Source organism: Euprymna scolopes, chromosome 18 (genome assembly GCF_053919585.1).
Source record: "Euprymna scolopes isolate OS-2025 chromosome 18, ASM5391958v1, whole genome shotgun sequence".
Lineage (NCBI taxonomy): Eukaryota > Metazoa > Mollusca > Cephalopoda > Sepiida > Sepiolidae > Euprymna > Euprymna scolopes.
Window position 1 is genome coordinate 88,020,498 of NC_136499.1, and position 25,573 is coordinate 88,046,070.

Consider the following 25,573-nt stretch of genomic DNA (forward strand, 5'->3'; position numbering starts at 1 on the left):
ATGTATTTCCTCATATCAATACCCAATGTCTTTCTAGAAATAATTCTAACTAGAAAGATATCAAGGAAACGAATACTAACAATATCATCTGATTTCATATGAAATGAATGAAGCGCAAAGACAATCGTCAGTAGCAAACAGATGTTTTGTAAAAATAACTACTGATGGGACGATTCCAATATTTTTCCAAATTCCGATACAATTACCAATCCTGATACAATTATCGATTTTGATTCTTTATAAATCTCTAAATATTTAACAATAAAGTTATTTTTTCTGAATACACCTGTTAAATGTACATGCATTTTCTCAAACTTAAAAACAATTGTGTGGGGAGGGGCACTATCAATGTTAGTTTTACTGGTAGTTTAAAATCAATAAATATTTTATTATTACTTCCAGCAAATAAAAACAAAAAGATAATTAAAGGAATCATTTTTGGCATCAGAAAATAAGCACACATTTTTCTGATTCCAATACCCTTAAAAGTTCCAATTTTTCTAATTTCCGATTCTGGTTAATTGTCTTAATGCTAATATCAACTGTTGATTGGATGAGAATATTAACACAGAAATTGTAATTTAGCCAATTGAAAGCACAAAAAAATATACAGTTTCATACCATTTAAAAAATGTTTGAATACTGGTGTGTTATCTCCTCACCTCAATATTGGCAACAAATTCAGAATGTCCAGCTATTGCTAATCTTATCCCCTGCTTTACAAACCGCTCCTCATATCAAGAGGCTGTTTTCTTTTCAGGGCAACACTAGTTTGTATATTTGGCTAATTTTCTAAGCTCATTTGTCGTCAATAAAATTGAATTATTGAGCAACGGTTTAACATGTGCAGTCAACTTTATAAAAAACTGAATAAGTTTATTTTTTAATTGACTAGAGCTCCCCAGCCGCCATCATTAAATAAAACAAAAACAAAAAAAAAAATAAAAATGTTTTAGCGGTTTGCTGTTTTGAAAGTCTGCCACTCTTCTTCCTTGTGCGTTGTTAAAGCATGTAGTTATGTGACAGCTCCCCCAATTATTTTATGTAGGTCTTTTTCATCATTATTTTCTTTTTTTACTCAGCTAGCTTTTTCAAACGGCAATGGTTTAGTATTTAAAGCTAAGCAAAATTATGTATTAACAATACGCAACGTCACTTTAGGTGCGTGCAGAAAACAATTTAAAGACTTTCAATATCAATTTCAGCAAGTTTGACTAAAGTTTTCAGTTTTGTTTATAATTCCATCGAGTGAATACAGTTCGATTCCTTCAGTCATTACCGCTATGCAAATGCAAGTTGTGATTGTGAAACTTCAACCTTTTGTTGAACTCTGCACAAGTCAACTCTGATCACGTGGGTAGTATTAGTAAAATCGCTGTCGAAAATATACCTTGCTCAGAAAAGATGGCATGTTATCTAAGAGCCAAAAATTTTACTAAAACTAAAAATGTAATCTTATTAAAAATTTTATAAATCATTTTTTTTTTTTAGAAAATACTTCTATGTCTGGAAAATATTTATACTAAAATAGAATTAAATATTTATAGTGGATGATATTTTTGATAAAAATATAAAAAAAAGTATTTTGTAGGCTCTCTTGTTCTTGATCACTGCTTGCAAACAATTGAACATGCCGAGAATAGAGTTATTTTAATAGGATTGAAGTGTTGTTATAGCAGCATTTTAACTTTAATAGAACATGACGCACATAAAAATACCATGAAAAACAAAAACATGTCGGACGTAAAATTGCATACCTACATTTGACAATGTAAGGATGGGTCAAAGTCTTATCTTTTACTACATTGTATGTATTATTCACAAACTTATCAAAACGTCAGCAACTATTTTTTTGATTAAGCTGAAATGTTGCATGGTGCTTATTATAAAAAAATAAATTCATACATCAAATTTGGAAAAATAGGATGTTAAAATTTAGTAAAAATTTCGGCCATAACCAAACTTTTCAAGGTCATTTATTTTAGAAAATGTAGTGCCTTTTCTATTTAATACATACATTGTATTAAAACAAAACATTCAATAAAAAAGTTACACCTTCATGCGTCTTCTGACCTCCGAGAATTATATACAAATTTCTGATAACAATTTACAAATAAAATTATGATTCTTAACATAAAACACCATTAAATATGCTAAATAAAAGTCTAATTTTAGAAAACACTTACTTGCTATGGTGAAAAATTGTTATTGTTGAATTTTTTCTTCTTAGATTCAGTACTTAAGTGCAATTTTCTTAATTACAAGAGGGTAATAATCACAACAAGTATTCGGCTTTCTTGCCAAAGGTCTTGCTTCTGGCGATTTTTATATAAATTAAGGATATTGGTTATTCTTTTCCTTTTTTTTTAAGCAAGTATTTCCTAAAATTAAGGAGTGTTATGGCAAAAAGCATCCATTTATTTTTTTAGTAATTAAATTTGATAAATAAATTGTTCACTCTTTTTCTCTCAACACATATCATTTTTCATACTTTTTTTGTACGACCGTCTAAAGTTCGCCTGGAGGCAATTGCATTCAACTGCAGACTCATTAAAATTTAATTGATACATTTTACCACCTGCTTCTCATTAAGATCATTTTAAACTAAAGCTAACATAGTAATTATAGGCATAAATATTATAATCAGGTGGAGGAAGGTAAGATTTGTAACAACTAAATACAGAAAGGCGTAGGGGCATCCATTTATTACTATCATAGGGAGGAGGAGAAGACGCTACTCATTCGTTGTTTAGTTAAAAAGAGTGGCATTTTCTTAGTTCAACGTTAAAACATTAATTACCTTATTTTTTTTTTTTTAGAACTTAGTAAAGATGTTTTTTTGTTTACATAAAATACATTTTCAGTAAGATTTAAAAGAAATGGATTCATTATATTCTATGATCTTTAATTAATAAATACTGAAAATTTCATTAAAATTGGTTGATTTCCAGAATTTTTAATTTTTAAGTGAAGGGGCCAATAAGTTAATTCACACTGGGGATCGGTCATTCATTTTGCATGTACCTACTTATTAAACTTTCTTCACTAGAGTAATTTCGTTTCGGTTAATTTAGGTTTTGCATTGTTTTCTCTTAGAGATACCCGATAATTAACCTTCCTTTTCAGATCAGATATTTAAAATTCTTTCATAGCGGAGATATTTAAAATTCTTTCATAGCGGAGATATTTAAAATTCTTTCATAGCGGAGATATTTAAAATTCTTTCATAGCGGAGATATTTAAAATTCTTTCATAGCGGAGATATTTAAAATTCTTTCATAGCGGAGATATTTAAAATTCTTTCATAGCGGAGATATTTAAAATTCTTTCATAGCCGAGATATTTAAAATTCTTTCATAGCCGAGATATTTAAAATTCTTTCATAGCCGAGATATTTAAAATTCTTTCATAGCGGAGATATTTAAAATTCTTTCATAGCCGAGATATTTAAAATTCTTTCATAGCCGAGATATTTAAAATTCTTTCATAGCCGAGATATTTAAAATTCTTTCATAGCCGAGATATTTAAAATTCTTTCATAGCCGAGATATTTAAAATTCTTTCATAGCCGAGATATTTAAAATTCTTTCATAGCCGAGATATTTAAAATTCTTTCATAGCCGAGATATTTAAAATTCTTTCATAGCCGAGATATTTAAAATTCTTTCATAGCCGAGATATTTGAAATTCTTTCATAGCCGAGATATTTGAAATTCTTTCATAGCCGAGATATTTAAAATTCTTTCATAGCCGAGATATTTAAAATTCTTTCATAGCCGAGATATTTAAAATTCTTTCATAGCCGAGATATTTAAAATTCTTTCATAGCCGAGATATTTAAAATTCTTTCATAGCCGAGATATTTGAAATTCTTTCATAGCCGAGATATTTGAAATTCTTTCATAGCCGAGATATTTGAAATTCTTTCATAGCCGAGATATTTAAAATTCTTTCATAACCGAGATATTTAAAATTCTTTCATAGCCGAGATATTTAAAATTCTTTCATAGCCGAGATATTTAAAATTCTTTCATAGCGGAGATATTTAAAATTCTTTCATAGCGGAGATATTTAAAATTCTTTCATAGCGGAGATATTTAAAATTCTTTCATAGCGGAGATATTTAAAATTCTTTCATAGCCGAGATATTTAAAATTCTTTCATAACCGAGATATTTAAAATTCTTTCATAGCCGAGATATTTAAAATTCTTTCATAGCCGAGATATTTAAAATTCTTTCATAGCGGAGATATTTAAAATTCTTTCATAGCGGAGATATTTAAAATTCTTTCATAGCGGAGATATTTAAAATTCTTTCATAGCGGAGATATTTAAAATTCTTTCATAGCCGAGATATTTAAAATTCTTTCATAGCCGAGATATTTAAAATTCTTTCATAGCCGAGATATTTAAAATTCTTTCATAGCCGAGATATTTAAAATTCTTTCATAGCCGAGATATTTAAAATTCTTTCATAGCGGAGATATTTAAAATTCTTTCATAGCGGAGATATTTAAAATTCTTTCATAGCCGAGATATTTAAAATTCTTTCATAGCCGAGATATTTAAAATTCTTTCATAGCGGAGATATTTAAAATTCTTTCATAGCCGAGATATTTAAAATTCTTTCATAGCCGAGATATTTAAAATTCTTTCATAGCGGAGATATTTAAAATTCTTTCATAGCCGAGATATTTAAAATTCTTTCATAGCCGAGATATTTAAAATTCTTTCATAGCTGAGATATTTAAAATTCTTTCATAGCGGAGATATTTAAAATTCTTTCATAGCCGAGATATTTAAAATTCTTTCATAGCCGAGATATTTAAAATTCTTTCATAGCGGAGATATTTAAAATTCTTTCATAGCGGAGATATTTAAAATTCTTTCATAGCCGAGATATTTAAAATTCTTTCATAGCCGAGATATTTAAAATTCTTTCATAGCGGAGATATTTAAAATTCTTTCATAGCGGAGATATTTAAAATTCTTTCATAGCGGAGATATTTAAAATTCTTTCATAGCGGAGATATTTAAAATTCTTTCATAGCCGAGATATTTAAAATTCTTTCATAGCGGAGATATTTAAAATTCTTTCATAGCTGAGATATTTAAAATTCTTTCATAGCTGAGATATTTAAAATTCTTTCATAGCTGAGATATATTAAAAATATTATTCCTATTCATTGTAATCATGTTCTCATTGAATGGCTGTGTGAGCGATAAATCAGGAGCTATTAAATTCCTGCATTTATTTTGCAAAATTCTATTTTATGGTGTTTGGAATCAAATAATTTTAAAATTGTCGGACAAAGGTAAAACATTCCAATAAATTATTTTTCTTCAATAAAATTTTTAGAATTTTTTATTTCTAAACCTAACCATAATAGCAGTTACTCGGACTTAGGGTTAGTCTCTTTTTAACTGCTTTAATATGCTAGAATGTCTTGTAAAGGAGATAATTTTATGTAAAATGTTTCGATTATAATAGAAAAAAGAAACAAATAGTACTGTTATCAAGGGCAAGAAAAGTTGGGGTTTTTTTTTATTTACCTGCTTATTCTTTCTTTATTTTTTTAACATCGTCAGCGAGTGTATAATATACATATCTAGCAACAGAACACATTTTTCGCTCCCCCTTTTATTTTTAAATTAAACAAAAAGTATCACCATAGTTGATTGTGGTAGTTCCAGGCTATGGAAAACCCAAAACTTAACTGGAACGAACTTGCTCTAGTCAAAAAAGTTCGCAAGTGCAATTTCTTTTTAAATTTGAGCCAGTGTTTTTATGTATGTTTTTATTTATTGCAATCTCAGGTTTTTGACCAGATATTTTTGTATTATTTTTATTGCTATCCTTTCTATAACTTTTTCGGACATTGATATCAGAATAAGTTGTGGTAAAATTGAATTAATGTGAGCCATCTAAAGTGAAATAATTGAATTTTACCTTAGTTATTGATATTCTTTTCCTGCCGGTCAAAACAGGAAGAGAAAAAAGTGATACAAAACTAATTAAATTAGTTTTTAAGAAAATAACGGTGTTGGAGATTGTGCAGTGAAACGAAAAAAGGATCTAAAATTCAAATATTCAATAAATGTTATCATAGCCAATACAAGTTACTTTTTTTTACCTATCTGGCTCATTTTTTTGTTTTTAAGTAGTTTTAAATGTTCTTTTTTTCATCTCAAATATTCCCTTATTATGAGTTATTAACCAACAACATGGCTGCCAACATTCTTCTTCATTGTTTGTTGTACAGCATTCACTTTATGCAGGTTTCACATTCCCATACTTTTATTGTCATCAAAATCGGTGAAATCGCCCATTTTTCAATCAAATCGATTGGTTGTCTGCTCTAAATTGGGAAGGCAAATTTTTTAAGCCCACGAAAGACATGCTGGACCAGGGTGTATTTCAGCAGATGCTAGATTCTGAACAGGGCACATTTATCTTCATCCACCTAAAGGAATACCTCCTAACAACTCACGGAAGCCAGATAACTACCTTTTAATACTTAAGCCGAGCCTGGGACTTAGAATGGCGATTTCGCAGGTTGACTTGAAACTATAAAACTACACTCAGAGAGCCGGCCGTCCATATTAAGTGAAAATTTAAAAAGGACAAAAACTCGGAACTATTTGTTGATGGACTTATTTCAATCATAGGCGCAATGCTTATGAGCGAAAAAGTGAAAGTGTGGAACATAAATGTCTACTCTCACCTTGTCAGAACGATGGAAAATCACTATACTGTAATTGGTATAGTGTCTGAAGCACAACAACACTTGGATCGCGGTGTAAAATCTTATCCCCCCCCCCAAAGACATCATATTTCTCTCTCAAGAACACCACCAGAGTCAGAGAAAGACACATCACACAACGAACCAACACACCTGATTCAATGGACACTTTCGCCTGAACCATATGCACCCCCACCCTGTGACGTTGACGAACAACATCCTTTGAACAACCTCACTCACAAGTCGACCAACCCAAGAAAATCCCAGCAAGAATGACAAGAGGACAACTTCATACATGCTTCAGAGACTTTGTTACGTAAATATGATAGAGAATTTGCGGGTGGGGGGCATTGTTATATGGCATATTCCTCCAGATTTATATAAACAAAACACGAAATCAGCAGGAGCAGTGATAGTGACAACAATGGCGGCATTGAGACGAACCCTATTCGTCTACACAAACTACACGGACATACCAAATGCACACAAGAGCGTCAAAGCCTGTTTTTTCTGTGTCTACGTCAACGACATAATTCGCAAGTCATCTCAGCAAGAAAACTACTAGAGGGAACCACTCAACAAAAAAAAAAAAAAGAAAAACAAAGAATTAAGTTTGAAGCATGAACATCACAGCCAATGACCCTCCAGCATATGCATTAACACAAATAATTGACACATGGAAAACTATGAGAGAATAATTCTTACTTGAATACATCCACAAGTTATGAGTATCAATTTGATACGGACAAGTGAACATACCTCCAAAACAGATGACTCCATAGAGTACGTTAAGACGTTCAGTCGTTTTGGGGTCCATTAGGAATGAACTCACACACAAAGTTCCTTTAATATAACAGTAAAGATCGAGAGAATTGGGAAGTGGAGAGCAAAATTTGTAAAATTAAAAAAAATAAATAACCACCCTCTCTATTCTTTTGTGAAAAGAGGATATAGAAATCCAGGATATCAGACAAGTAGCTTATTTGTACAAATGGCCTATATTGTATAAAAATAAAACAAAAAGTGACAATAGCGAATATATTTTTTAATTCTTATAACAAGCATTCTACCTTAATTTTACTATCGGCCGATTTATTCTTCAGCCTTCCTCAGATTTTAAATTATTCAGTCAGTCAAAAATGCCTTAAAAATCAATAGTAAAAACAAAACAAAAAAAAACATAAAAATAATCATTTAACTTAAAAACAAACTAAAATAATCAGTAGACAAGGGAAGTACTTTGGCCTGTTTTAAGTCTAACTTTTTTTTAGTTTTTACAGGTCAAGTTGGTGTAATTTTTAGTCGAGTTTTAAAACCGTATATAAAAATAAAAGAAAATAATCTTAGAATTAGAAAGTGACGTCATATCAAGATACTCACATTTCACGAAAAAAAAAAAAAAAAAAAAAAAAAACTATACCCATTAACGCCGGGCTTCTCAATTTGATTCAGTTAATAGAATAATAAAATAGTTTGTGTTTTATTTTACTTTAAAATCGCAATAATCTTGCATTATTCATCTTTACGGTGATGATCGGTATCGGCTAGAAAATTAATGAAACGATATTGTAAAAAAATAAATGTCTAGTGGTAAATTCGAACCCTGAAAGATTGCATACATGAATATGTACGCCTTATCCACACCGCCACTAATCAAAAGAAAACATTTCGTCTTCGTGAAAAATTTTACCTTTCTGTATAGATCTAAAATCGAGAAAAAAAAATGTCAGTTTTGAATAAAAATGGATGTCAAATACATATGATGATTGATTTTACTAAAAAAAATAAACAATCCCGACTTATTTGGTAAATTAGATCGGTCTAGACAGTTTTTTTAATCGAATAAAATTAGTATATAAGCAATTATGACAAGATTTTTGAATTAAAATCAATTTCGTATTATGTAGTAATAATTGAATAGACAAAAACAAAAAACGATACATTTTTACGTTTTGAGCGAGAAAAAAACAAAGAAACAAAAAAAAAAACATGGTTCCAACACTTGCGGTCCCTTAAAAATCGATTTTGTCAAATTTCGATTATTCTAGCGACGGACAAAATGGAGGTGGTGTTTAAGGTTTCTTTTAACAGTCTCTACAAAAATTAAGTAATTATCTAATGAATATGAAATTTTCACCGGTTACTAAGTATAGAATGACCTTGATAAAAGATGCATTTTTTTCTTTCGTAATCGATCTACCAGGTTGCGGTTTTAACTTTTAAATTCAGATGACCATATCTCGGCTCAAACAAAAATTTATTGACTGAAATAAGCACCATCAGAATCAACACACTTTTGCCAACACAAAACAAGTGTATTTATGCCAATAACGTAAAAAACTTGCGTTCTGGTGGCGATTAAGTCACTGAAGGCGTTTTTTTTTATATCGCTTAGATTTTTGAAGCATTTCTTATGCAGAAAGTTGTCAAGATGCTTGAAAAAGTGGTAGTTGGTAGGTGAGAGGTCTGGAGAGTATGGTGGATGAGGCAGAGTTTTGTAGCCCAATTCGTTCAACTTCTGCAGGATCGGTTTAGCAATGTGCGGTCGGATATTGTTGTGGAGAAGATTTGAGCCTTTTCTATTGACTAATGCTAGGTGTAGTTGTTGAAGTTTCTGATGCATTTCCTCCATTTGTTGACAATACTTTTCCGCTGTAATGGTTTCGTCTGAATTTCATAAAAACTAATGGATGAGACTGATCACCAAACAATCAGCAGGACTTTCTTTTGGTGCCACTTTGGCTTCGGGAAGTATCATGGCGATTCGTCGGCATCTAGCCATTGAGCTGAGCGTCACCAGTTGTCATAATGAATCCACTTTTCATCGCAAGTTCCAACTTGGTCAAGAAACGGGTCGTTCTTGTTGCATAAAAGGGAAGATGACACTTCATTACGGCTCTTTTGGTTGTTGTTCAATTTGTGACGTACCTATTTATCAAGTTATTTTGTCTTTCCAATCTCTCTCAAGCGGTTGGAAATCGTTGTATATGTTACATCTAATTCAGAAGTAAGTTATCAAACAGTTGAGTATGAATTCAACTAAGGCTCTTAATTGATCGTTGTCAACATCTGATAGCCGACCACAACGCTCATCATTTTCAAGACTTGTTACCACCACAAAATTTCTTAAACCACCATTGTGCTGTGCATTCAATAGTGGTTCCTGGATCAAATGCTTCATTGACATCACAAGCTGTTTCAGCAGCTTTTCGACCTAGCTTGAATTGAAATAAGAAATTGTGCAAATTTGCTTTTTTCCATCTTGTATTCAACATTGTTTTAAAACGATTGCAATTTAAATGATTAGGTAGAGCGAAAAACACTGTTTAAAATAATATATAAAGTAAACATATTATAACGGAAACTTATTTGAAGATGCATAATTTGAAATCAAAATTTGAAATTCTGCAAGAACTTTCGTATCAACCTAATCTATATATATATATATATATATATATATATAAATGTAATTCTTGGTTCGTTAGTTATCAATAAAACGATATTTCTACATGACCAATTTAATTGAAATTTTCAGACAGTGTATCCTTAGAGTCGAGGAATGTTTTTATGTTATTAAAATAAATTAAAATTACAAATTAAATAAAATAAAAATATTTTTTGTAAGCCGATTGTGCGAGACTATTTTCTGGTAGAACTGAACTACTGTTTCAATTCATTTCATACACCATGATTTGACGACTCGAATTACAAGATTTCATTTTCTGTTTACTCGATGAGTAAAAAAAAACATCCCTATTTTAAAAATTTTAATTCATTTGTTTATCTTCCCAATTTTTTTAATTTAAAATGTTTTTGGTTTGTTATATCAGTCAAAAAAGAAAAAAAAAAAAAAAAAAAAAAAATTGTTCGCCAGAAGGTGCGTTTTGGGTTGAAACATAAAAGTCAAAGAACAATAACAAAACTATCTTTGTTGTAAATTTTTTTTTTTTTTTTTTTTTTTTAAACAGTTGTTTCTATATAAGAAAACTTTTTATTAAACCTATAAATTGTTAGGTGAAAGTGTTATATAGGGGGTTTCATTGAGAGAGTTTTATTAAAAGATGAGTCTTAGAGAGAGTTATGCTTTTTCTTAGTGAGAGATGCTTAGAAGGAGTCTTATTACAGTGAGGGATGTTGAAAGACTCCGAGAGAGATAGAAGTTCATTTTATTGTAAGAGAGACTTAGAGAGATTGTTCCTGTTATAAGAGATTCTTATATATTAAAATGTTCATTCCTTGTTGTGTAGAATGGAAGAAGAAGAAAGCTCTTTGAGTGAGGACATAGTGTTCAGACAGTTCGGACATGATGATGTTGAGACGTGTATGTAAAGACATATAACACAATTATATAATACAATTGGACTTTACCTTTGTATAAGAATCATAAACACAAGACGAGCTTTACAAAACACATAATGGTTTATTTCTCACACGACCGGCCGGGATTTCCATCCTCAAGAATTCAAAGTCTCACATTTTTTCTTGAAGTGACGTCTCGCTCCTAGACGACTGAATCTCCGAGTTTTCTCACTCACTGATCTCTAACTAAAGTTTTTCTCTATCCCTAGAACTTTCTATTTTCCGTGACGTCATACACATGTTAAAACGTGTGCCTTCTTTCACGTGTTATGGACATACGTGTCCAAAACTTTTCCTATTTCTCAGTAACCTATTTATCCAATATGTTAAAAACATTATCTTATAAGCTGCATTCTTTCAATTTAAAATTTCCTAACAAACTTGATAGTTAACATTCTTTCCTTGAAATATTTATCTATATTCTAAACAAGTTTGTTTTACATTTTTAAATTCTCACACGTAATCCATTTCTAAAACCTAGATTACGAGGTTCGAATTTCGTCTATGCCATTTCATTTTTATTTTAAACTAAATTCTCCATTTTTATACTTACATGAAAAGGGGACAGCCCTTATCATGTAACAAAAGTACAGGCTTTTTTTCGAAGAAAATTCACGGTTTGGTAACCAGCCATTCTTACCAGGAGAGGGGGTGTTTTTTAACTATTCTGTGCTTTCAACTAACAATTTATTATAAAAAAAGATATCGTGAAATTATAAAAAAATTAAAAAGATATTGTGAAAGTTGAATCTAACTTAAAAAAAAAACAAAAAAAACAAAACAATGTGAACGTGCGTTCAACAATGTAGCTGGAGCCTATTTGGCAATGAGATCCGATTCGTATACGTTAGTCGATTAATGTTTTGTTTTTGCTTTTTTTTTTGCGTAAATTGTTAGGTTAACGTTTTATTGAGTTTTTTTTTTCAAGAAAACCTTTTTTTTTCTTTTTTTTTTCTTTTTTACAGAAGTTGTTTTATATAAGAAAATATGAATGCTTTTTCTTTATTAAAGAAATTGTTAGGTGAAATATAGAAAAGTTTCAACCAAGAAAAGCTTTATTTTTTCAGCCATTCTTACCATGGAGAGGGGATGGTGTTTTGTAACTATTCTGTGCTTTCAACTAACAATTTATTAAAACAAAAACAAAAGGCAAATTTTCACATTAAGTCCACCTCCACAATTTTTAACATGGGTAGGTTGGGGGTGTTTATTCCAAAAGTCATTCTTAACATGGGGAGAATGGTGGTATTTATTCCAAAATCCGTTTTTAACATGGGGAGATTAGGGGTGTTTATTCTGAAAGCCGTTCTTAATATGGGGAGGTTGAGGATGTTTATTCATGGCCACCAGTGAATTATAGTGCATATATATATCTCGAAAACTACTTGCCTCTGCAAATTTTAAATGAGATTTTCTTTTTTAACTTATTTTCCCAAACTTAACGTATTCAACACAGTCTACCGCCGTTTGTATTTTTCAAATATACAGATAAACACGGCTTGTTTTAGAACTGATTAAACATTTTACACTAAATAAAAACACTACAATCTTATCCAGTTAGGTAGAAAAGTAACTTATCTTGCCTTTGATAACATTTATATGTTATATATTTATTTTTCGACAACTTTTTCGTATCTGTGTTTAGTAATACAAACCCGTTTTATTTAATGTAATGTTTATTCGGCTCGAAAAATAGTGTTTATCTGTGTATTTGAAAAATATAAATGGTAGCGAACACTGTTGATTATGTTAAGTTTGGGAAAATGAGTTAAAACTAAAAGTCTATACAAAATACTGTCAGAAACACACAGAATATGTCAGCCTATGTCACGGTAACATATATTCGGTGGGTTTCTGACACTTTTTTGTATAGTTGTTAGTTTTTAACTGATTTTCCCACACTTAACATATTCAACAGCGTCCGTGACCATTTGTCTTTTTCAAATACATCGATAAACACTGTGTGTTTTTCGAGCCTATTAAACATTTTACATTAAATAAAAACACTAAATAATTATTCAGTTAGGTAGAAACATAAGTTATCTTACCTTTGCTTTCATCTATTTGTTTTTGGACAACTTTTTCGAATATGTGTACAGTAACCCCCCCCCACACACACACACCTAAATATTAATTAAAAACTCACATTTTTGAATACAAAAAAAAAAAAAAAAAAAAATTCGGTTTAGTGTTTCAACATTTTAGCAACGTTCGGCTTAGTCCATTAATTGTTGGTCGAGCCCAAGCCATGATTGACAGAAACTCCCGAGGATCCGGATCCAATTCTGCAAGAGTACCATTTTTTTTTCATTTATGCCTTTATTTTTTTTACTTTTTGGAGTGGATTGCTGTACTAAGAATATAAGAAACATGCATTTTCTCTTTTTATTAGATTTTTCCATTGCACCACATTGAGCCACAACAATGTGTGGCAGAGTATAGCTAATTATATATAAATGGTCACTCCTACCCTTACAATAAAAAGCCAGAACTGAACATATACTTACTGTATGGATGGGGGGGGGGGCAATAAAGAGTGTAAAAAAAAATAAACAAAACAAACAACAACATCTGCTTTTCAAATTCTGAGGTTAAAAAAACTAATTTTGAAAATCTTTCATCTTTTGTGTTTTGAAGTGTAAAATTCGTTGATTATTAATTATTATCTTTCAGATTAGCATGAAAATTTTGTTTTCATTATTTTTATGAAAAACACTCCTTTTAAATCTTTAAAAATAAATTCAAAATTTTCTTTTAGAAAGCCCAATTTTGCCAATATGCCATTAAATAAAGTATGCTTTAAAGATAGATACCAACAGAAGAAAAAAATAAATATACCACTGGAAGTTTAAAAATTACAATAATTGGTTTTGTAGGTGACATTTGTCTCTTTGGTCACATTAAAATTTTAAAATTCATAGAATGTTTAAATAAATATTTAGACATGTCTACGCTTCCATACTTTAAAATATCTTACGAATCTGCCATGGCGCTGTTGTCCAAATGTTTATAAAATTTTCTGTTATTATGTTGGTGCAAAAATAATGCCGTTTTTGACGTATATGTATCTGATAAAAACAACATTATTTTTGCACCAACCTCATAGCAATGAAAATGTGATTTGAAATTCAGATACTTATATTTTAATATTTTGGCATATTATTTTTTTTTGCTTATTGTATATCTTATTTAGACATAAAACTTAGTTTAAGTTTAAAATCTTTAAATTTTATTTTCGTCTTCAGCGAAAATTATAAAAACTTGATCAAGTATGATTTTTTGGAAAAATTTTAAATTTTATTAAAAATTATAGAAAAAGTATTATCTGCTTTTAATATAAAATTCAATAGTTTATCTTTCTGGAAAAAAAAAAAAGAAAAGTTGTCCAGAGATTTTAATTAGTTAAAAAAACAAAAAACAAAAAAAACAGTAATTGGGGGTTACCACGACCGCTGAGAGACATATCCGTGGTTTTTACTCAGTCGCTAGACTATTCTAACAAAAACGTGTTTTTCTTCAGATTACATACGCAATCTTCTTCTATCATATAAATCTCACCTGTCTGTTTAAATGTATGTATGTTTGTATGTCTGCCTAAACTTTCGACAGAGGTGACGTATTTTCACGAGATTGGTATCATTTTGAATCTCGATCGTTTGGACAACAAATATAAAAAAATTGGCTAAAAACATTAATTCCTTCACCCTCAACTGGGCACTTTTCTACAGAAAGGAGTCGCTTTTTTCGCCAGTATTTTTGCAAGTCATCCCCTCTTTTCGATTGACTAGCCTTAATTTAAACCTTCGCCACTTCCGGTTTGGCGATGGACGCAACGGCAAAAACGTCATTTTTTTTTTCACATTCTTTTCCTCCTTCACGATACGGGTTCGAGCCTGCCCCCCCCCCCAAAAAAAAAAACAATCGGGGAACGCCGGGCACTCAAGCTAGTAATAAATAAATGTTAACTCGAAATAATTTCTCATTTTAATAAAAAAAATAATAAATGGAAAGGAAAACAAAACCTGTCGTAATAGACAATTTTTTTTATCGCATTCTATTTAGACAGTCGATCTAATCGTTTACCACTTATTTTTTTATGTGTATTCTTATTAAAAATAAATAGAAAATATTAAATTGGAAAAGGGAACGCTAAAACTGACGGAACATTTGTTTGTAATGTAATTTTACATACTTTACTTGTGAATAAATGGTTTAAGAAAAAACATCAGATCGAAGGTGCTGATTCCAAATCTGTGGACAGCTTGGCTCAGATAAACTGTTTAACTGTGATGCCACGACAAGCATAAAATTTTGTTTTTAAAATAAATTCAAGAATTTGGTAAAGAGATTCAAATCACATGTTTGTAATTATCTAAAAATTAAAATGTAAACTACAGAGAAATCGAAAATTTGAAACATAAAGTGAACGATTGTAAAAAGTGTTGGAATATTTCGAAATACTCAAAGATTTCAATGCGACTGAGAATTTTTAATTAATATAAACTAGTTGATCACAGTATCTCATTTTATTTGCTTTAAAAAAGAAACGAAAAAAAAAATATCCCAGTCACATGTATATTAACAATTCATTACAGTATCGATCAACATAGTTTTAAACTTTAATGAATTCATGGAATACGTTTTTGTCAATTGACTAGATGAGCGTTATTGGGGGAGGGGGTTGTACCTTTTTAAAAATCAATAATAAATATTTTACGAAAAACAAAAAGTTTATAAATTATAATATCACTCAAAGTTCTATTTAAGGGTTCTGGTAAGTATAAAAATTACAATAATCGCGTCACTTGTGTTTAAACCAGTAAGTTTGTGTGTGTGTGTGTGCAAATATTTAAGAAACTCTTAAACTACTGGTCACATGACACTGAAATTAACAGGAAATAGTAATCGTACACCAAGGATGGTTTATAATGAGTCAAATCTTTGAATGAATGAATAACGCATAGAAATATGTGCGCAAGTTAAAATGCAAAATGTTCATTTTAATTTGTGACATATTAGTTTTATGGATGCGCAAATTCAATCATAATTAAAAGTGGTTTAATTTAAAATCTTTTTGTATCTGTCTGTTGGGTTAACTTAAGTGGTGAGGAGGAACGCCGTTGGAGCGCTAAATATTTTGGTGTTGAATCTAGCTGATGGCACCAAAGTCATTTTTTAAAAATCTTTCCAAAATCTTTGGAAATCGGTACTAATATATATAATAGAGAATTGGCTCTGTAATAATAAATACGAACTCTGCATGAATTAAAATATATTTAAGTGTATTTTACGACCCCCACCCACTCCGATAGTAACAAATATTTAAAAGGGATTTAGCCGAAATTATTTTTAGATACATAAGAGCATATTTCAGTTTTTCTTTTTAACTTTAATTCACTTCAACCAAGACACATTGCCACCGAAATTTGCACTTCTGAATGTTGGTACAGTCAGGGAAACGGAGCAGAGAGAGAATTCCAAAACCAGCAGTTCGAGAAAAGAAGCTATTAGAGTAGAAAGCTTTCCAGTATGTGGGAACCTCAACAGTGAAGGGGTGGAATTTAGCTGATTGTTGTGTGGATTGAGAGGACATCAGAGTAGCAAGTTCATCAGAGCTCATACCATTGAAAAACTTTTATAATAACAAGGATGCAACATTGCGGCGATGGGACAGAAGTTGGAGCTCGATAGACAAGATGAAAATTTAAAGATGAATTTGACAAGAAATTTTCAGAAAATAAGGATCAGATCAACACGTTATTGATTTCTTTTATTAAATTATTTCTTTGAACTTCTTAGGAATCGCGCATTAGGCCACTAGTGACAAATTTTAACTTTTTTTGACAGAGTGAGGGGGTCAGTCATCCTTCATCTCTAGTCTCGATCAAAACCGTGTTGATTTTTTTGTGAAAGTACCTCACCACTTCCAAACAATGTTTGAGGTTCGGTGCATATTTATCCTCCACACTCGTACAGTTTGGATTATCACTCATAATTTACCATTCACGTTCCTGGTGCTCCCCACCCTGCTCCAATATTTTCTGCAAGTTTCTTTGCATGATTTTTCCCTGGATATTATTTGGTGTTTTCACTTAGCAACAAACTCTCATAACGGGATTTTTATGTGATCATTTGAATTTATTAAAGTACGCGTTGAATTTTTCCAGAAATGCGTGTAGGTGTTCTTTGCTTCAAAATTGACATTAAACCCGACAGTATCAGTTTTTATGTCTTTTGCAAATTTTAAAATAACAAAACATTTGAGTTTTTAAATTGATTTCCAGTTGAAATTGATTTATCACATTTCGTTACACATGCTTGATAGACTCTGCCAGTTAGTAAAGACAGAAGTTCCTTGAACTTATTTCAGCCACTCTTGCAATCACACTAGCACCTACTCAGACCTGTACTCCAACGGAATCACCAAGGTAATAAAACTTCAAGAAATTTTTGCCATTCAAATATTCGTAGTCCATATCCGAATCATCATTCATCTTCATTGTTCCTCGCACATAAACTTATCATACTGTCTCAACCTTCCAGTAATTCCAATACACTAACAAAGTTTGGGATATATTCCTCTTCCTCGAGCACATCATCTCAGGAATACATAAGTGCACACACATTTACATGTCAACATAGATTAAAAAAAAAAAAAGTACTTGGTAAATACTAGTGATGGGACGATTTCAATACTTTTTACTATTTCGATACACTTACCGGTTCCGATTCTTTATAAATCTCAAAATATCTATAGACTTGTTATTTTTTCCCTGATTAGCGTAAAAACACATGTTAAATGTGCATATATTTTCTCCAAAATAAAAACACTTGTGGAGGTGATTTATAGATTTTAGTTTTACTGGTAGTTTAAAAAGCAATAAATATTCATTATTTCATTATTATTATTATTACCAACAGTGGAAGATTTGGTTTTAAACAAAATCAAATATATAAAAAGATAATTAATGGCATCGTTTTTGGCATCGGAAGATAGACAATATTTTCAATACCGATTCCGATACCCCAAAACGTTCCAATTTTTCCGATTCCGATTAATCACCCCAACACTAGTAAATACCTACAGCCTTATATATGCGTATGTGTGTGGGTGTATGTGACACACACACAAACACACGATAAGGCTGTGGGTATTTACTATTTAAAGTCTCCTCCTTGGGTTGAGCACTGTGGTAAAATGATTTCACCTTAATTAGCGTCATGCTAATCTCTGTTTATTTGTAAATAAACAAGTAGATCAAGGTGGGCAAGAAATGGGTATTGGATGAGGTCGTTTACGGGCACCAATCCGATGGGCCAGAGGTTAGAACAGCCATAGATGATGGTTGTAGGTTCATCTCTGGCTAGGAATGGGTTCTAGTCTGGCCGCAATGATGAGCGGTGATACAGCGAAACAGTATTGTATGTGGATGACTACGTATATAACGATGTAAACAATGGCAATTTTACCTTCATTAAAATAATACATTTTTTTTAAATTGGTGACCAAGGCGATTTTTTCGAAAATGATTTTGGAATTAATTGACAATTTGAAAGTGATAGCTTTAGCTTAAACGTAAGTTTATAGGCCAGTATTACTTAAAAAAATGTTTTCGCTTACTAAAAATCGAAATAAATAAAAATAGACACCATTCTAAACAAGATGTAAAATGACAATAAGTCTAAATTCCAATTTTAACTGAAATATTCAGAGAAACGATCTTTTAAGTTGGTTGTGTTGAAAGTAAAGGCGGTCCTGGTAACATTAAAAAAAAAGAAAAAAAAGAAAAGATTTTCGAGTTGAGGTTTTTGCTTTTTGATCACAACTTTTAGAAGGCGGTGGTATTACACAATAGTCGCATAAAAATCTGGAGTAAATACGATTTCTTGAGAGGTCGTTTACTAGAGACGAGAAATACCCCAGGATTAATCAGGGGTTTAAGAATTTTTTTTTAATCTAACATTGTTTGCTGCCGACTTCGTGCCGTCTTTCCTTCTGCATAGTGCATCTGCATCAGTGCATCACCGGGTTTAATTAGCTTAAAATCGAGATTATTCAACAAGGTAGCAAACATGGAACTAAATGGACAAGAATAAGAAATATTTTAATCCAAAAAAAGAATTATTGACCCATTTCTCATTACAGACGGATTGAATTCTTGATTGTAGTGATGAATAAGATTCAATAAAGTAATTTAATTTACGAAATATCTAGACAAAAATGTGTAGATATTTCCTTAGTAATAGCACAATTCATATTTTACTATTTACATTAAAAAAAAAAATCACAGAATCAGACATCATAAATCGAAAATCACAGAATCAGACATTAAATCGAGAATCACTCATTAAATAAATTTTGTTTAATGTTTAGGTTTCGAAGTTCATTAAAATTGATTCTTTTATATAACAGGGGCACGTGAGAAAAATCAATGTTTCCTTTAGTGTAGGCGTAAAGACAGATGAACTTGAATTTAATTTCAATTAGAAATGACTTTCGATTCTCAAGTTTAAACGCTTCGAAATTACTTTATAATTTCGAAGTGTCAAGTCAATCATTTTAATCTATTTAACCTGTTATTGAAAAATACAAATGTGATACTTTGAAAGTCGAAAGTAATTGGAAACTGCCAAATAGAAAATAATTCCTAACTTGAAGTAAACTTTATATTGACAAAAGTCTAGTATGATTGTTCATCTGTGTGTGCTCTCTCCGAAATGAAATGAATTTTATCCCGTTGTTTTGTTAAATCAAAGAGGGGGGGGGGGAATTACTGAATAATAAAAAAATATTATTCATTGCCTACTAACAGGGGCAAACTTAGAAAAGCTCTGTCTTTAATATAGGGAAAAATAATGCTCTCAAAAAGGGTCGCTTTGGGTTGGGACATAAATTAAAATTGCCTTAGTTCAGGAGGACTTCTTCACCGACCGAAGGCAGAAAAGAGAGGTAGTATCAAAACAGATCGAATTATTTATTTGCGAAAATCTAAAAATATACATTTTCACAAATATGAAGCACAAGAACATCAAAAAATTTTTTAAATAGGGAGTCGTTCCGTCATTGTCTTTTGGTCTATCTTACATGGTCTATTCTACCCTGAGATAGAAATTGCAATTATCCCCAATGTGTTGAAAAGTTAACTTTTCTAATACATTTTTGCTTTTAACAGAAAGACCAAGAAAAAAGGGTAAAACTATACAAACACCGTGACAGCGAATTAACCCTACCCCTAACCCTAACCCCAACCCTAACCCTAACCCTAATCCTAACCCTGTCACGGTGTTTGTATAATAATACCGAAAAAAGAAATGTATATTTTTTTTATGGTAGAGGAATTTAAGTATTCATCAAAATGTTTACAAACATATTTCAGGTAAATTCATTGCATCAATCAACAAGTCCCTAGTTACGAGAGCTCTCGAGGTGACGCAAGATCGGTTTTTAACTGTGGTGTATAAGAGTATCCAGTTTCTTGAGAAAGGAACTCAGGATGAGAGAAACTTTAACAAATTACAGTTGATTTTCTAGAATAGCTAGCAAAGTAAAAAAGACGTGACAAATAGATTGGTTTGCTTTTTTAATAACATTTATTTGTTGTGTATTCACACTTTTTTTTGTTATTTTGGGGGAAACAAAAATCACCAAATTACTTCGGTCGTAATTGATGGGTACTAAAAACAATATACATTATCTCAAATGATCACTTGATATTTGAAATTATTTCATGTTTTGTTCCGTACGATTGTAAGTTAATTTATTCAAAACAATGCGCGTTAAGAATTAACTCAACACTTAATATGATATGTGCCTAGTAATGAAATTAGGTTAGAAAAAAAAAAAAAAAAAAAATAGGCGTAAACTACCAACTAAATATATCAAAACCGAGTATTTGATTTCATTACATTCAAGTCACAAAGGTTTTTGTCATATAATTTCATTTTTATTGATAAAATACGATAGGCGTGATCGTAAAACTTTAAATCCATTTTTGTTTTAAATAACTTTTACTGAAAACATTGTTTTGTTTAGTAATAAAATAGTTTTATAAAAGAAAAAATAGCAAAATACAAAAAAGTAAATAAATAAAATAAATAAATAAATAAAACAATAAAAAAAAACATCGCTAAATTGGAATGATAAGGCTCCCACCCGTCTGATTTCCCAAACGGCGAAGAAGGGTCAATTATTTCTTCGTATTGATTTTTTGTTGGGGATTTCTTTGTTGTTGTTTTGCAAATACAAATTTGTTTTCTGATTTTTGCGGACCCTCCTCCTTTTGTAAATATTAATTAACAAATAATAAAATTAAACAGTGTTTATTCAAAAATATTACTGCAACCCAGACTTAGGGTTAGTTGCAGATTTAAGCCAGAGGTTTTGTTCTTGCACTAAACAATAAAATCAAACAGTGTTTATTAAAACGAAATCTGCAAAAAATCACACAAATTAATACGGTGCATTAATTTGCTGTCACCGCTTGGGAAATCAGTGTTAGGAGACAAAATTAAGCAGCAAATTTGGGAGCCAATTGCTTCAATATAATCAAAAACATGAATACATAAATTATAGAACACTTTAAAGGGGCTGTGGTGTACAGGCAGAAAAGAAAAACTTAGACTATGAAATCAAATATGACATAATCGGCATTAAAAGTTTAAGTTGAAACTGAAGAATGTGACTTACTTTGCCCATATTAATAAATCCATGCTTGGCAGCAATTTGGTCGGCCCGGGATCGACCTCCTTCAATATGTACGGCAACTTGATTCAAGTAAGTACAGACGGAATCTCGCACACACACAAGCAACATTATAAGGCACAAGGAAAGGAGATTTTTGAGAATGCCTACACAAAGTGGCGCATGTGAGGAAGGGCTTTTCTGGTGGTGAATAGTGGAAATGTGTCGCTTTTGGAGATAATGTCGTAATAAGTGTTTTTTGCGTTGAGAACTGTTGTGATGTTTCTTGTTGCTTTGATTGTATGTAAGAAGTTTAGCAAAGGAGTTATCTGTGGTACCAACCATACTGTGGTTCCAGCTGGTACCACCATCCAAATCGAAGGTCCGCATTCTTGAAGTTGACAAGGGACTGTTAAAGTAAAAAAACAGTTAGAAATAATGACTGAATTAGTTCCACAAATAATGGTAAGATGAGGAACTGAGTTTGTTTTTGTATGTATAACTAATTGGAAAGATGTGATCTCCGTGTGGAGTGAATGAATTTTTAAATGCTACAAAGAATTTAACAAATACGGGTGGCAGGAATTAGGACAAATTTCAAATTGGTTTTGTATTTTGATAAAACATTAACAGAAAAAAATATGAAATATTCTAACCTGTAGTTTCTCTTAAAAAGTAAGACCTGGTTAGTTTTAAATTTCTTTTACAACAATTAACATTCGATATTTTATCCAAGAAAAATACTTAAAAACAATTTTATCTAAACAACCAGAATAAATTTCGAATAAAATGATTAACAACGGGAATACTGATAAAACTTTTCATCCAAAAAAAGATATTAAGAAGAGAATGTATTTTCTCAGACGGGATTTGTGTGTTTACAAATATTAAATTGGTGTGTGTGTGTGTTTTCTTTTTTAAAGATGAGGCAAATAAATGAATTCAGCAGTGAGCAGCGCACAGCGGCGAATGAATACCAAATCACCAACTGCAAGGATATAATAATACTATTATTAGACGGCCGTACATGACGGCCAGGAAATATAGAAAAAAACAAGTGTCGAACTTGCAGAGTCCGTGAGTGTTATTGGTTTCATTGTGCCAAGGGAAGCCATAAATGTTGTGATGTTGGTACAACAACACTGCTTTTCTTCTTCTTGGATCGGGTGTTGTTATTGTGGCTTCCAAAAAGCTTGGGATTGGTCGGTCAGGATCCGGCAATAAACTCTGCCCATCTGTTTATCGCATCTTTCTTTTTTCTTTCTTTTCTTCTTTCTCTTTATATTGGAGATTGTATAAGAGATGCTGAGAGCAACCGTTGCACGGCCTCTCATTCCCGTCTGAAGGCAAAGCAAGAAGAGAAAGGGGGACAAATGCCCCGCTCATCAAGCCGACAGCACGAACATAGCAAGATACTGAACACCTAGCGCCGTCTAGCGACTGCCGCCGTCACTCAGCAGCAGACTATAATAAATGTTTGAAGCCAAATTTTTCAGGGGGAAAAAGGCCAAAAAAGGCCAAATTGAAAACCTGAAGCCACGCTTTTAGAAACAAAAAAGCCAAAAAAGACCAAACGGAAAATATTCTGTATTAATGCTATATAAAGAAAAATGGCTACATTAAAGATGTTAACTGGGTTATATTGAAGATGTTAGCTTCGAAATATTTTTGTTTTTTAAATTAATTTTCTATTGTTTTCATACCAGTGAATTTAAGATGTTCCCTATGAAATGGAAATCATGGACTTTTTTTTTTATATATGTTTTTGGGGAAATTAATTTGTTTTAGATAAACACATTTGTGCTGAGGAACATTAAAAATACATTCTACGGTTTACATATTATTTTTTAAAGCATACTAGAGAACTTTAAAGAATATTTGAAAGTGTTATATTTTAATAATTGGTGATAAATTTGTAGATGAGTACCCTAATCTAAATCATATTCCTTAAAAATAAGATTCTTCTTTTTTAGGCAATTACAGTTAGGAATTAGGTTTGCATATAAATCTAATGTACATTTATATCCCAATTTGGACCAATCGTCTATTCAAATAGCATTTTAAGAGCACATAACCAAATTTCTTTTAGCTAAGTAATTGTGTGTGTGTTTTTTGGGGGGAGAGGGAACAAACCCTAAATCCATGTGGCAACAATTCCTCTAAATCTCTGTCTTAATTTTGTTATTAACCTTAAGTTCAAATACCCCTCTCGCCCTCAAAAAAAAAAAAAAAAGAAAAAGAATACTTTACATCTAAGAAAGAAGTAGAATGATTAGATGCCATTCAAATGCTATCGGCCCAAAAAGTGAGAGATCATGTTACGTTTTTAAGCGTGTTCATACTAGTGTTGCGATGATTAATCAGAATTGGGAAGCAAAAAAATTGGAAGTTTTTGAGATATCGGAATCGGAAAAATTGTAGCCTTATTTTCTAAAAACGATTCTTTAAAAAAAAATTTTCTTGACAATAAAACAAAATGAAAAAAAAATGATGTATTTATTTATTAGAAGGTTGTTTATTTATAGCATAAAATCAAGTGTCACAAATCACAGATTATGAATCACATTCCCAAATTTGCCATTAGGCTCTCAAAGATTAATACCATTTTTTTGAAATAGTAAATTATGGTAAACAAAATAAATATTCTCGAGTTCACTTGTTTGCTCCTTTATGAAATCTTTAAAATGTTCAAATTTCTTTTTGTACCCAGTTGCTGAACTTCTATATGAGCCTCTCAGAGAGATCATTGTTTATGTTATGAGATTTTTAATGCTAGAACAAGTTTTGCTTATTATTTTGCTAGCACCACTTTGACTTTACTCGTTGTCTCGTCTCTGAAATAATGTTTTATTGTACTTTTTTAGTTTTGGCACAAGTTAAAAATATAGATGAAAATCTCATTATGAGTTTATCAAATTCTTGGATGCAATACATAAAAGGAAACAATTTAGAACTTTGCTAAATTAAAAAAGCAATTTACATTTAAAAATACCCTTCAAAAGAATGAGATATATTTTGTATTATGTGTGAACACATTGAAAAAACAAATAATTATTGTAGTGTGTGTGTGTGGGGGGGGGTGATTAGTCTCATGTATTAACTGAATGTAAAATGATCCCCAATTGCGACTATTCTAAATTTTTAAGAAGGTTTACTTAATTTTTATCACTAACTCTAAGTATGGCTAGCAAATTTTTCGTATTACCACCTAAACTTAATAGTAGAAGTAGGAAAGTGGCATGTTTCTATGACTTAATAATGACATATTATGCTAAAGTTTTATCAGGAACATGACACAGATTTAAAACTAACGTCTTGTCGATGTTAAATCACTAACATTGACATTGCGTGTCATGCAGCTCTATTCTTTTAATCTCACTGGATTAATTTCTAAAAAGAATAACCTTTTGTCACCTCGGACACATTTATGGAACAAAATTATCACAAAATTGGAGCTAACTAATATAATAAATGTTTAATTCCTTATGTAAAAAAAAAAGAAATATTTTATTTAAAAAAACATGATTTCTTCAGTCGGAGGAGGTTTTTTCTTCTCCTTTTTTGGTACAGTTTTTATGCAAGTTCTATCTAACTCTATTTAAGAACTATTTATGATAAGTCCTCATGACTATCTATGATTCTAAAAATCTAACACTTATTTCCAGGAACTATTTCTCAAAAACAATGAACATCTCGTAAATCATTTAATGACTTATTTTCCCTCGTGTGTCAACACAGCGTACGCATATAAAATACAACAAAAAAAATGATTTATCTTTATTGTTAAATA

At 30.9% G+C, this 25,573-nt stretch overlaps 1 protein-coding gene across 1 annotated transcript in view; it reads right to left on the reverse strand.

The window, feature by feature from the left end:
* The window catches only part of LOC145297685 (proprotein convertase subtilisin/kexin type 4-like), a 318,708-nt gene extending 295,454 nt beyond the window's left edge, over window positions 1–23,254 (reverse strand). The window contains exon 1 of the mRNA XM_080143882.1: window positions 21,790–23,254. Coding sequence (XP_080000008.1) covers window positions 21,790–22,173 — 384 coding nt within the window. The 5' untranslated portion in view covers window positions 22,174–23,254. The remainder of the gene's footprint in view (window positions 1–21,789) is intronic.
* Between the last annotated feature and the right edge of the window lie 2,319 nt (window positions 23,255–25,573).